Source organism: Palaemon carinicauda, chromosome 4, assembly GCF_036898095.1.
Source record: "Palaemon carinicauda isolate YSFRI2023 chromosome 4, ASM3689809v2, whole genome shotgun sequence".
NCBI lineage: Eukaryota > Metazoa > Arthropoda > Malacostraca > Decapoda > Palaemonidae > Palaemon > Palaemon carinicauda.
In genome coordinates, this window is record NC_090728.1 from 96,123,365 (window position 1) to 96,137,360 (window position 13,996).

The 13,996-nt window shown below is 34.6% G+C and overlaps 1 protein-coding gene across 7 annotated transcripts in view; it reads left to right on the forward strand.

Moving 5' to 3' along the window:
* The window catches only part of LOC137640070 (uncharacterized), a 1,165,168-nt gene extending 1,151,525 nt beyond the window's left edge, over nucleotides 1-13,643 (forward strand). For all 7 annotated transcript variants that reach the window (XM_068372504.1, XM_068372506.1, XM_068372505.1 and 4 more), the window contains 3 exons: nucleotides 1,963-2,105; nucleotides 2,820-3,038; nucleotides 11,474-13,643. In XM_068372504.1, the coding sequence (XP_068228605.1) occupies nucleotides 1,963-2,105; nucleotides 2,820-3,038; nucleotides 11,474-12,223 (1,112 nt within the window). In that variant the 3' untranslated portion in view covers nucleotides 12,224-13,643. The remainder of the gene's footprint in view (nucleotides 1-1,962; nucleotides 2,106-2,819; nucleotides 3,039-11,473) is intronic.
* The last annotated feature ends 353 nt before the right edge of the window (nucleotides 13,644-13,996 follow it).

A 13,996-nucleotide genomic window follows, 5' to 3' on the forward strand; every position in this document is an offset into this window, starting at 1 on the left:
AGGAGGGGGGGATGGAATAGCCTCCCCAACCTGTGGGGGGGGGGTATGGTACCGGGGAATCACCAGTGCGTAGTGGTAGACAGGGCTACCAACTGGAGATCCCCTCAACATGACATGAAAATCCCAAAAATATGATCATAACGGAGTAAAGCAATAAATATAATATCAATGCACAAATACATAAAAATAATTAATGAATTAAAAGCGAAATCACGTAAGTAAGGTTAGGCATGCAGAAATAATATGGCGAGAGAGGGACTCGGGCGAGTGGTAAGGGAGGAGCATGACGCCATCAGCAGATGGAAAGCAGGGGTACCAACCTAGTTACTGAAGCGGTAGATCGAACAGTAAAAACAACAAAATACACGAGAGTCCCACTCGAACCAAATGTAAAACTAGGTGGAGCGTAATAAAACTAAAAGGTTTAATAATAATAAGTGAGATGGTCGTCTTCCTAGAACTAGCGAAACAATCTCAAAGGTGACGCAATCCACCAACATGCACGAATGCAGGCATACCAACATAACCTACTCCTTGATGAAATGCTAACACTGATATCATAGGATAACATAAAATTAATGCTAGATGAAAGCATAAAGACGGTGTACTATATAAATGTAAGGAAAAAAAAAAAACTCCTAAAAGTTCGAACAAATATTAATGACGGACGAACTAACGAGAAAAAGGGCAGAGCCGAACCATGAACGGTAAGAACGGGGACGCCGTTCATATATAAACACTTCTCAATTAATAAAAACAGAGGTACACTGCCCAATCTCGCTAAAACTCATGGATAAAGTACTTAACTTCGATGGGGTATCATGGGAATCGGCTATCGATTATAAAATAATGATAAATCCAAGGGTAAACACGAGAAAAAACATGTTGGACTTAATAACAACAAGTGCTATAAAGGAGTGACGTCACTGGCGTGGGTTGGGTTAGTGGTAGTAGTGTTGATCGGCACCTCGCTGTGGCGGGGATTTTGAAGAGGAGATATCTAAATAGTGCGAGACCTCTGGTTGTGAATTATCACGCCCCAGTATTTTATACCGACACCTTATATAGGTGAGCGAGCTGGGTTCAACCTGGCATTCCTATGCTTTTTTTCTCTGGTAATATATAGCAGTTATATTCCTTAGAAATAGTGCTCTAGGAGTATTTCACTGGGCGGCACAGGTCGGAGCCCAGAAATGTGAATTGGACATTTTGCTTGACCTTAATCATTTCCAGATTTTTACATAACAGTTAATCTTTGCAAGTTTCATTACTCTACTATTAAAATTGTGGCCAGGAAGCTGTTCACAAACAAAAAAAACACATACACACAAACAGGGGTAAAACATAACCTCCTTCCAACTACGTTGGCGGAGGTAATAAATTATTTAACACTGTACTTTCATTTAATCTTACATGATTCCACCCCTTATAGGTAAATTAAATGTTTTCAACTAATTCACCCAAAGCCTGCATACACAACCACCTCAATTTGAAAAATCAAAATTAATCTGCTTTAATCTCTTTTATGTCGTAATCTCTAATGTGTAACAAGTATTGTACTTTTAAAATATATTTCAGTCAGGCAATTAGCCCTGCTCTGAACGGCTTATAAATCCTTTAAATACATAATTAAAATTATCCTTGTATTGAAAGTAATACTGTATGTAGCATATTGTAAATATGTGTTTATAACTTTATTGTTCAAGTACATGTACCTTATTTGGGGAAATCTACCAATTATCAGGTTTGCCAGTGTGGTTAGTGCAGAACTAACGTTACACATGAAGCTAATGTCAATGTAAGCTGCAGTTTTGTTTTAGGTTTCAAGAATGTATATATTAAATGAATCTTAAGCACTTTTAACAGTTTCTCATTGTTAAAAGGCATAACATACACAATTTCTCCTTTCATCCAAGGAGGTGCAGCTCTTTATACTGTATATACTTTTTACATTTTTTCCAGCATCAACAACAGCTTTAGGCAGTAACAGATCATCTTTATCTGGGGAAGAAGTAGAACCATACACTGGGCCATTTATTGGTAGAGCAAGGGCATTAGTAGATTGTCAGCCATCACCATATGATAGAGATGCTCTTAAGTTTAAGGTAAATAATATTATTTTATTTTGATTTTTGTGCAACTAATGGCAATTCAGATATAAATTCAATTTTAATATACAGTACTGTATGGAATGTAACTTTGAACTTTTGTGAAAATTCCACCATAAAGTTGTTTAAATTTCCCTTTTCAAGTAGTCTCAAATTTTATTTTTCTAAATTTTAAAATTGTAATTCAATTAATTGTAATAACTTGGGTACCATGACCAAATCTCAAATGCATTTTTGTCACAGGATCTAAACATTGAACTAATGTAAAAGTTTTGCTGTACAGATACCAGTTTTAGTACTGTATTTTGTTTGGTAAAAATCATATTATTGGCTTGCTTATTATTAATTTTGGAAAAGGACAAGATGTTTGTTTATAACAGTGTATTAAGTTGCAAGGTGCACGTTTCAAAGCTAGATTTTCTTCCTGCATTGAAAATTTTATTAAAGTAATTTTCCCACATAAGTATGTTATTTTTGACAAGTTTGGTTTTAAATGCATGGCTAAGCAGCTGTTTTATCTTTGTGTACCGACATTAATAAATTTAAAAAATTTGTGTTATGAAGGTATTGAGTTTGCTCTGCTTAGCTATTTTCCATTTGTTTTTCGTATCAAAAGTAATAAGGATAGAAGCCATCTCGTATGAGTAAAATTTTATGCAGGACACTGCATTTCCAAATATTTGCATCATTAACAAATGACTTGTTTTACAGAAAGGTGATATAATAGATATAATTGCCAAAAATCCCTCTGGGTTGTGGAAGGGATGTGTAGATGGACGAGTAGGTCATTTTAAATTTATTTTGGTTGAAGAAGAAGTAGAGCGCCCAACTCGTCGTAGTCGTCCCTGGCGAGGATCAACACCCCGCCGAGGACGAGCATGTACTCTTGAGGAACTCCTGACACGTCTTCGTTTAGGGCATCTAATTCAGGTAATTACAATTCAAAATTATATAGTTATTTATATCAATACATTACTGTTGTACTTCTCTTATAGTTTATTTACTTACATTCCTTACTAGGCTATATTTCCTTGTTGGAGGCCTTGGTCTTATAGCATCCTTCTTTTCTAACTAGGGTTGTAGCTTAGCTAGTAATAATAACAATAATAATAATAATAATACTGTAATATAAAATTCAAATTCTACCATCAATAGGTTTTGTGCTAAGGGGTCGAGTAAAACGTCCCAAAAAAAAGTCTTGGGACTTAAGAGAAAAATTTATTCATGGCAGGATGGGATTGAAAGAATTATGGAAGAGCAAATTTTCCTCTTTAGTAATAAAGGAAGCTACAATAGTATGTAAAAAGGGATGGCCTTGGAAATTAGAGAGTACCAAAAACCTGGTGTTAACAATATAATCATTGCGAGAAAAAAAGAATAAAACTATCACAACCATAGAGAGGTGAGTGGAAGGGCATAAGGATAGAAAATTACCAGTAGGAAAAGTACCAAACGAGAAAGTCTAGTTAGGAAGGTGACCGGATGGGATTCTGCAAGAGAGGCAGGAGTGAAAGCAATACAGTACTGTACAAAAGTATATGTTTAACATTGTCCATCATATCACAGAAGGAAAGTGACGGAATGGATTCTGCAGGAGGCAGGATGAATGTAGTACAGTACTTTACAAAAGAATTTGCCTCATTATATCACAGCAGATTCTTAGTATTGTAAAATGGAAGTGAAGTAAGATATTATTAATGACCAAAATTTATAAAATCTAATGGTTAAAGAGAGTTGGATAGGCTCACTTTGGAGATAAGATGTTTCTTTTGCCTTAGTAATATACTGTACTAGATTACAGGTATGTAGCCAATATTGAGGGGGCAGTAAGAGAAACGTAGTAATGATAGTCACTATGGAAGTGCATCCCTTTGAAAATAGAATAAATCAATGAAGCTTGCAGAAAGTCAGCACTTCAATATACTGTACACATGTGCACTTCTAAAGAATAGAGATAAGATCTGATTAAAAAAAAAAAGAAAATATGGATAATAAAATTTACTACTTAATACCTCTAGGTCACATTGCTAATATCTTTGATTACTTTGGTATCAGGATTACTCTGTTACGTTTTTGTCTCTTCTACTATGTGTTCTTATTATATTCACCAAATTAGCTTATTTTGGTCTACACGTTTCCGATTAATCCTGTTAACCAATTAATAGAAATTAACTAATTAAATATCCTAATTACTATATTGAATGAAAAATAATAGCGCAATTGAGAGTTATGTTTTATGTCCTCTGTCAAGAAAAGATGTAAAATGGAAAGGTATACTGTATAAAAAATTGGAGGTGAGAAAACTGTTGGAATGGTAGTAGACATTTTGAGTTCTAAATGAAGAGAATGATTAAAAATGCAAAATTGAAATCCCAATCACATCAATTATACGAATGATTGCCAACTTCATACGTCCATTGGTCAGATTGTTTTTAAGAAATTATACTGAAGAATTTTTTAAATCTTTAAAAGTTGGCAGTGTTTGTTCAAGTAATTTGGCCAGTTGAAGGCACATGCTGCTCCACTGAATATTTTTTGCAGAAAAAAAAACTGGCCCAGCAGTTTTACTTTAATCTTTTTGAATAAAGTAGGCAACAGTTCTTTGACTAGCCTCCTGGCTAGTACAGTGGTAACAGCTGCCTGGCATTCGCATCGCGGCAGATTGATCCCTGCCCGGGACTGTGAGTTTAAGCTCTTTACTGGGGAAGCCATTGCTGTGGTTGGGCACCACAGTGGGGCGTTGTGCTTGCCCGGCTGACATTCTGGTGAGCATGTATTCTGATGAAACTGTAACGGAAGTCTGACACCTTTAACCTTTATCATCACCATTAATTGCCACTGAGCATTTTCGTCATGGAACTTTGGCAACTGATCAATAATAAATTTTGAAAAATACCCAGTCGGCTACTAATAACTAAAGTTTGTCAACCAAACTGGTCTGGAAGTTTTTCCATGATCAGTTTGAGAATGAATAGCAGTTCTTGTACACCGATCATCATTATTTACCAACACTCGCTCAACAGTTTTAGTCATGAGACTTTAGCAACTAGTCAACAAATGAAAAGTAATCAATCAATCACCATTTATCATTCAAATGTTCACAGAACATTGACAAACAAAAAAACAAAAAAACAATCAATGACCATTTACTAATTGGTCAAGTCTGCAAAGATGTTTCACCATGACATACAGCATTTGAATGGAGTGAAAAAAGGTGCATGCAGCATTTGACAATCATTTCATCATAAGCACCTTCTTTCTGTTGTATCATCAATCCCAGCCTCAGATGTCTTGATGGAAATGTGAAAACATCTAGATTTTGCCCCCTCAACAGATTATGGAATACCGAGATTCCTCCATGGAGCTCCATATTTACCCCCTCCTCACATTATTATTATTACTACTAGCCAAGCAACAATCTGGTTGAAAAAGCAGAATGCTACAAGCCCAAGGTCTCCAACAGAGAGTGTAGCCCAATATGTAAAGAAAATAATGGAATGACAAATAAATAAAGTATTGAATAAAAAACTATTTTATGATTAATGGCATTAAAATACTTCAGTCATATACAAACTAGAAAACAAGGCTTATGATAGCCCGGTCAACAGATAAGCATTTACAGAAAGTTTGAACTTCTTAAGTTCCACTGACTCAAATGCCTGATTAAGCAGATCATTCCACATACTGATCACAGCTGGATTTTAGCTTCCTGAATACTATATACTGTAGTATTGTGCCATATGATGGAAAAGGCACTTTTGTTAAAAGTAACTGCATATCTAGTAACATGTACAGGATAGCACAGTCTGGGAAGATCCAAGAGTAATGGAGGATCTGAATTATGGAAAATTTCATGGAACATACATAAAGAACTAACTGTATGACTGTGCCTGAGATTAACATCCAGATCAGGAATAAGAAATTTAATAGACTAAGTTTCTATCCAACAAATTAGGATGAGACTGGTGAACAATACTTGAAACAAGGTTGAATGAAAAAGTATTTCTTCAGGATATGAGGTTATTTTTAATTTTTAACATTAAAGCATACTGTATCCATGATCTACAAGTTACTGTACTGCATAATGTGATCAGGTTTTTTTGCATAACATGGAGACTAATAATAAATGAGCAAATAAAGAATGAAACTTCCGAAAGCCCCAGAAATATGAAAATTGTTGAGACAGTTTATCGAAAGAATTTACAGGACTTCTGGTCATTGATGAGTGGATTTTAATTGAATTTATGAGATTGAGGCTAAAAAGCCAAGCAGTGGGTTATGGGAATGGGATAAAAGTGAAAATTTGGATGCAATACTGCAGTACTTACAGTCTAGTGTTAGCTAAAACATGTATACTAAAATATATAATCAAGTTCAACTACATTAACAGTCTGCTTAAAATTGTTTTGCCATTCTAACTACAGTACTGTACTTAATTCTATTTTTGTAATGTTTGCATATACTTTGGCATGAATCTTTTGCAAATACACCAAGGTATTATTAACTGATGTTGAACATAAGTGAATTTACAAGTGAATCTGCATACACATTCATTACAAAGTGTGTAGCAGTGAATGACCATAATGAAACTGCAGATTTATTAACCACAGTTTTATATTGAACAAATACAGTACCCTAAAAAGTAAACATTTCCTGTTTTCTTTCCTTTTAGTAGGCTTAGGCTTTTAGTACAGTAGAAAATCAAGATAATTTTGCAACAATAACTTCAGCTTGGGTACGCAGCACCCTCTGTCTTTTCAGTCTTCATTGACCTCATTATAGATAGTATAGATGTGCACCCCATTCAGTTTGCATGTTTTTGTGTTATAGGTTATTAGTGATAATTGGAATGTATTCTTCTGGATTTGTTCTTAATACCTTTAAGTTGCTCAAGGGAGTTATTGCTGGAAAATGATAATCCTCATTTTTTTCTCATGCTAGAATATTGATATAGATATTTGTTGTGATAAATTTAATTGCCTACTGTTCCTCTTATGGAGAGTCATATTCAGATGGTAACTGATTGAGATAAGAATTCTTACCATACAAGGAAATCAATGTTTAGTCAAGAATATCCAGAGGAGACTAGGTTAGTTGATTATGGTGAGGAGGAAATTGGTAATGCCTTTAGCTATTAACAAGCTTTCAGGTTTTGATAGTAATGAGCTTCATAAGATTTTTACCATTTTTGCTTCATTTGTTGAATCTAAGACCAGTGAGTCTTGGGCATGACCTGCCCTATTTAGAGACAGGCTAACTTTAAGTTTTGCCAAGCAGTCTAGTGGACTATACTCTAAGTGCTCTGATGGAGCTGATAGCTTATAACTGAGCCTCACTCTCGAGATACTTCAGGGCCTTCTCTTGCAAATCTCTTGCATTCCGTGACCTGATCTGCTCTTTACAACCACCAGATTCCGAGGTAAAAAACCAAACTGGTAGATTGGATACTAATATCACTACACCTGCTGAAGTAGGCACTCTTGACCAACCATTGTACATATACATTATACCTATATTTATGACATGAAATATATGGTTCCTGTTGAACAGGGAAGATAATTTTTAGGAAAGTCTTTTACAGCTTCAGAGAGAGGTGAATGGTTTAACCATGTTTCAGATGGCAGTGAGCCTGATATAATGCAAGCTTAGTCGCTAGCACATCTCGAGTCCCCCCCCCCCCCCATGGTGTTAATGTAGTTGCTAGTAGTTTTACTGAAATGTTCCTTATCTAGCTCAGGTGCAAAGGTCACCATTAGAAGAAAACAAAAGTTAAAGATACTGCAATAGTAATTGACTAAAGGAATATTTTGTTGATAATAACAGGGAATATACTTGCAGTTCTCTCTATTGTTGTGGTTCATGTAGAAAAGAAGTTTACAGCCCATCAGGATCTTGATATTTTAGATTACCTAACTTCAGATAAAATACGCTATTTTAGTTGGGTCTTCCCTTTGCAACTTTTGGGGTTATGTCTTGGGAACAAAACAAATGTGTTCTTCTATGGTTGGAAGTGTCGAATACATAGAAAAGCACTTTGATTACATAATCTATTTTGGGCCCTCCATTTGATATGGTTAGAATTGATAATGTTGTGGCCCAAGTGGACTCTAGGATGCAAAGGTGATACACTTCAAGGAGGTTACCCCAACACACACACACTTTTTGGCCTAATATTTTGTAACTACAAGGTTTAAAAATTAATTTTTTTCATGCTCTTTTTCTCATCTAAGGGATTAATTTTAATAATGGTAGGCCCTTAGTATTTTTCTCTCACTGGTATCTGGCCAATAGGACTTGTCAAACTTGTAGATTGCTATAATGGTGTTTCCCAACAGATTTCTATAGGAGGAAGGTTTTTTTCTAGTTAAATCAGGTGGGAAAACTTGGATTCCAAGCTGTGGGTGTGGTCCATGGAAAAAGGTAGAATCCCTCTCCTCCAAGCCTCCCTTCTCCTAGGAACTAATACCTTTGCCAAGTTATGTAAATAATTCAGCAAAGGCTCATATTTTTTAAATTAAAGATTATAAAACTCATAGGAAAGCATATAGAAAAGGTCTTGAATTCCCAAAGCATCAAGAGGTTGGAGACCAGTTCTAGATATTCTATTCTAATTTTACTAATTCAGTACCTCTTTTGGTCTCATGACAGTTCACCCTATTTTCACGAGCATGATGGCTTCCATCTCAAAGTGTATGAGATTTATGGGAATCAGGGTTCTTTTGTACCTGGAAGACTGGCAGTTTGATAGAAAGAAAATTGATTAACATAACTTAGGTGATTACTCAGGTTACTGGAAAGGTTGGGAGTTCCAATCAATTTGGAGAAGGCTTTTTTATTCCAACTCAGGATTCTATATTTGGAAATGATAAGAACTATTCCTTTTCGGGTTTATCTGACGGAAAAGGGGTTCAGTCGTTTCTTCTTTTGTGGAAAAGTTCAAGAGAATCTAGTTGCTGTCAGTTTCAGATGTTGGATGAGACTGCTAGGGACTAGAAGTTTGTTACGATTCCAATTGGTTGCAGAGAGCTTCTCCTTATCATCTCAATTGGAATTGGAGCAAGGAATCTGATCTAGATGCAATTTGTATTTCAGTGATGCAAAACCTACTTTAATTACTGAAGTGGTGGGACGATCCTTGTCAGTTTTAGGTGGGAGTGTCCTTGGAAGTGAGAGTTCCTGATATCTCCCCATTTTTTTTTTCATTGAAGCTTCACTGGAAGGATGGGGTGCAACTCTAGATTATCTCCATCTGTTAGGGAAGTGCTTGAGGATAATCAATGCTTTCAGTTTCTTGGAACTTTAGCAGTGTTCAAGGTACTTCAGACTCAGAACTCGCTGGTAATGGGAAAGTGCATAGCTGTGTTTTCAGACAACATAATAGCATTGGTTTATATACAGAATGGAGTAAAACGGTCAGAATTCCTGTCTCATATAGCAGATATTAACTTGGATAAATAAGAGGGAAATAATCATTCCACCATGGTTTATTCCTGGGAGTTTGTAACATCTTAGTAGATCAGTTGCAAAAGAAAATAATTCTTTAAAAGGAATTTCTTCCAAACATATGGTCTCTGCATTCATGAGTGTCTGTGAATTTGGATTTGTGGGAGGACCAAATGTAAACATATAAATGACATAACAACAGGTAAAGTGTTTTGCTCACCTGTTCCAAGATCCTTTAGCATGGTCTAATCTGGATCTGTACCCATTGCTTTTTTTTCCATGAGTCGAGCTATGATAAGTTCAGACCTGTGCCTGTGAATAGCAGGATGACTCTAGTAGCTTCCTTTTAACTGCAGAGTGGTTTACAGATGTGTAGTAAATGATTACCATGATACTATGACAAGAGGCGAGTCTCAGGTACCTAATATGTACAGTATTATTAGTTTAAGAAATTAAATTTTCTATCTATTCCCCTCACTGACCCACCTTCATCTATATGGGAATCACCATAATGAACATCAACGGAGGTTCATAAAATAAATGGAATTTTAATAATAAAATTTATTTTTATATTCAGCTGTGAAGTCAAGAGGATATGGAGTTAGTTTCAACTAAAATGACCAAGGCTTTGGCATACCCAAGCCAAGGTTACTGTCATTAACTGCCGGATTATATCCATATTATACTAGAGGCCTAAACCTACTGAAAGGAAAGAAAATAGGAAAATTTAGTTTTAAGGTATATGTTCGTTATAAAATCGGGTTTCTAGAAAGAAGCTTGAAGAACATCAGTTGATTACAAATAATAAAAATTTAAATTTTACTACGGTATTTATTATTCATGGTATAAAATCTCATTTCTATAAAGAATATAAGCCAGCATTATTACTATATTCGTGGTTACTTTTAAAGTAATGTTAGTTGTGGTATCCTGCTAGAAACGTCCCTACCTGGCAATCTGTTGGACGTTTGAGACCTGCTCAAAAGAAACTTTAAGGTTGCGTGCAAACCTTTGTTAGTAGGTGCTGTTGCAGATTATAATGAAGATTCGAGATTCTGGGACAAACTTTATCTGTGTATTGTATAAATAAAGAAGAGATCAATACAGATATGCTTATTAATATGGGGATTATTTAGTTTGTTATTCACTACATAAACCTTGTATCATATTTTTACTTTTAGTACTGGTTTAGCTCTGAAACTGACAGGTGAAAGCATATCATAGAAAGATAGGTAAAAGTTGTTCAAGTGGCTTAAACGAAAGTGAACTGCTGCAAAACATATAGCAGTTAAAAGAAAATAACAAAATTCTTCAGTGCTGCCTCAGAACAGTGACAAACCCTTCCCTATGTGGAGGTTTTTTTTTTTTTTTTTTTTTTTTTTCAATGTACTGATGAGGGATGACTAATTTTCACTAGGTCTTCAACTATTCAAATATTTGGTGTCTGGTATCCTGATAGGTAACTAATAAGCTTGAATCACCAACAAAGGTTCAATACTTTATCTTGTGCTTGAACATTCAAGATAAACTGCATCTAAAAATAATTCTATATACTGTATCATTAGTTTAAAATAATCTGTCCTTTACAATTATTTTTCTTTAATAAATCTGTTGGCAAAATGCTATAACAATAAGTTAGTTGATAAGTATTGAAGAAAGACAGTATTTGAGGTCAGTTAGTTTGAGTGTTACTGTATACACAGTACTGTAGTGCTTTTACTCTTATTTAATTTTTTAAATTACTTTCCAATTGCTTATCAGCTTTTGCTACATATATAGATACATACATATATATATATATATATATATATATATATATATATATATATATATATATTTTTTATCCCATATTTACTGTATCTAACTGATCATGAAGACAATGGTAAATTTCTAGTAAAGCCTCTACTATATTTTTTTTCTAGGTATTTGTTCTCAATGGCTATGAAGACCTTGAGCAATTTCGGGATGTGGAAAAAGCCGATTTGGACTGCCTGGGAATAACTGATCCTGAAACCTGTGCCAAAATATTGACTGCTGTGGCACTCCTCCATGATGCAGATTCAGAACCTGAACAGGATTTACCAGAAACTTTAGAAACAACAGAGGTAGCTTTACGTAGAGGTGACCACGGCAGAGATTCAGGTTGCTACACAGACCATCGAAGTACTGCTACTGTATCCTTAGATGAAAATAATTTAGACACAAGACAATCCACTCCTTCAACTGACACATCTTCTGGATATCATTCCCGGGGTGCCTATAACATTCCACTAGGGGAAGCCACTTTAACATCAAGGGATGATCATAGTTCTGCACTAGACTCTCCTTCTTCGGAATCAGCCCCTACAAGTAGTACAGCCCAACCTGGACCACACTCCGAGCCCCATTCATATCGCGCCCACCTTGCTACCGTCCTACCTGCCAGCCCAAGGGCAAAACTACGTCAAAATCAGCAAGATCATAAGCTAAAGCAGGATTCCCAAGTGGACTATGAAGCAAAATATGTTACTGCCCGCAGTGTTTTTGAAAAAGAGTTGCTAAAACGAGAGGTACCATTTACAGTACGTTCTCCCAAACGTAATTCAGAATCTCAATCTCCAACAGAGGAATTAGAAAATGAAGAAAAGAGTGAAGATTCAAGTGTAGCTGTTACAGGAGAGGCTTCCCCTTGAAACTATAGAAAATAACCCATTGGAAAGTAATTTTCTTAATGCAGTACTGTAAATGACTCAAGAAGTACTTCCTCCTCATAAACATTGGTCCTTAAACCCTTTGACTATAATTTTGAGCTCTAAGGTAATTAGTGCTCAGGTACCTCGTTTAGTGTGGCTCTGCTACCCCACTCTAATTTAAAAAATACTGGAAACAACAATTTTAGTCACTGGTATATTGTAAGATAATTATACCTGCTTTAAATAGTCATTGATACATTGCTAACTGAGTTCATCTGCTTTACAGTACATTAACAATAGCAATGTCCTCAGTAAGAAGTATTGTCATTTTTATCAAAATGAGGCCACAAATGCAGGGAGAAAAAGTCAAAGTCAGTGATAGATATTAAACACAGTATTTATGTATTAGACCCTATTTATATTAGCGACTCCTGTGATGTGGAACCTATCTGAATAAAGGCAAATTCCTCTGTGTAGCTTGTACTGTCAGGTAGCTAGAAATAACAAGGGAATTCGTACTTATATTCCTATTTTCAGAAGTTTCCCAAGTAATGAGTGGTGCAGTGCAGTTCCTGTTCTTTAGTCTCAAGGGTTTTTCTAGACATTCCTGTTCATAGGAATATATGGCTGGGAGGAATAAACAACCAATTTGTATAGCCTGTCTTTCACTTTGTCTTAAAAAAAGAATTATATCCAATACCATATCATTTTATAGATTGATTATCAAATATTACCATAATATTGTATACAATCTCAAAGATTGTACATGTATTTAGATTTGAATTTGTAATATAGTTGGTGAGAAATGTGTAATGTGGAGTGCAAATATCATGCCAATTAAAATTCTTCCTTGTTGTGATCATATATACTGTAATTATTGTTCCTGTGAAAGGTATATATCTATAAATATATATATCTTGTTTTGTACATGTGTTCACTCATACATTTGCATTTACCTTTCAAAAGTAATTTTTCAGCATTTTTAATTGTTTTGATAATTTGTTTTGCTATAGATTCATTTATAGCTTTTTAACTGCATACTTCAATTTTCAGTGTAACACTAAAAAATTACACCTTCAAAATACGCCTTATATCAGATGTTTCTAACAAAGACTTCTCCATACATTGTATTTTAGACTATTTAAATATGCAGTATTAATGTAGAGAAGCCGTTAGAATATTAGTAAAATTTTAATTTGATTTCCTTATAAATATTCATCATAATAGAGTTTATGTAAGTACAGTATTATTTATGAAATCAATAGTGCGCTTCCCAAAAGGTCACAACACCATATATCTTAGAGTCCGGTATTTCCTAATTAAACTAGTGGAATTTTAATCTTCCAACTTTTGTATTGTACAGAATTATGTGTCATTGCTATTTGTAAATAGTCTTATATTAAAATCTTATTTGAACTGATACACGTCCTTTTTTTATTCAGGCAATTTCTCAACGCTAACTTGTACTTAGATTTTTTTCTTCTTTACAAGATAATTTAGTACCTGTACATTTTCATTCGATTTACTGTTATTACTTTCTCAATGTTGTGCATAATTTTAAGACATAATTCAGTGTAATAAAAAAAAGTGCTTACCAATATATGATGACAATCGAGTTTTTAGCATACAATACTTGTACTTTTGAAAATTTGATAGCATATTTAAAAATTAGTTTATTTCCTAATAATGTCCTTACCAAATAAACTCTGAATTGCAGGCAGTTTACAATATTTACTTGTGAAATTGATATTCATGAAGTACGTAAATCAAGCA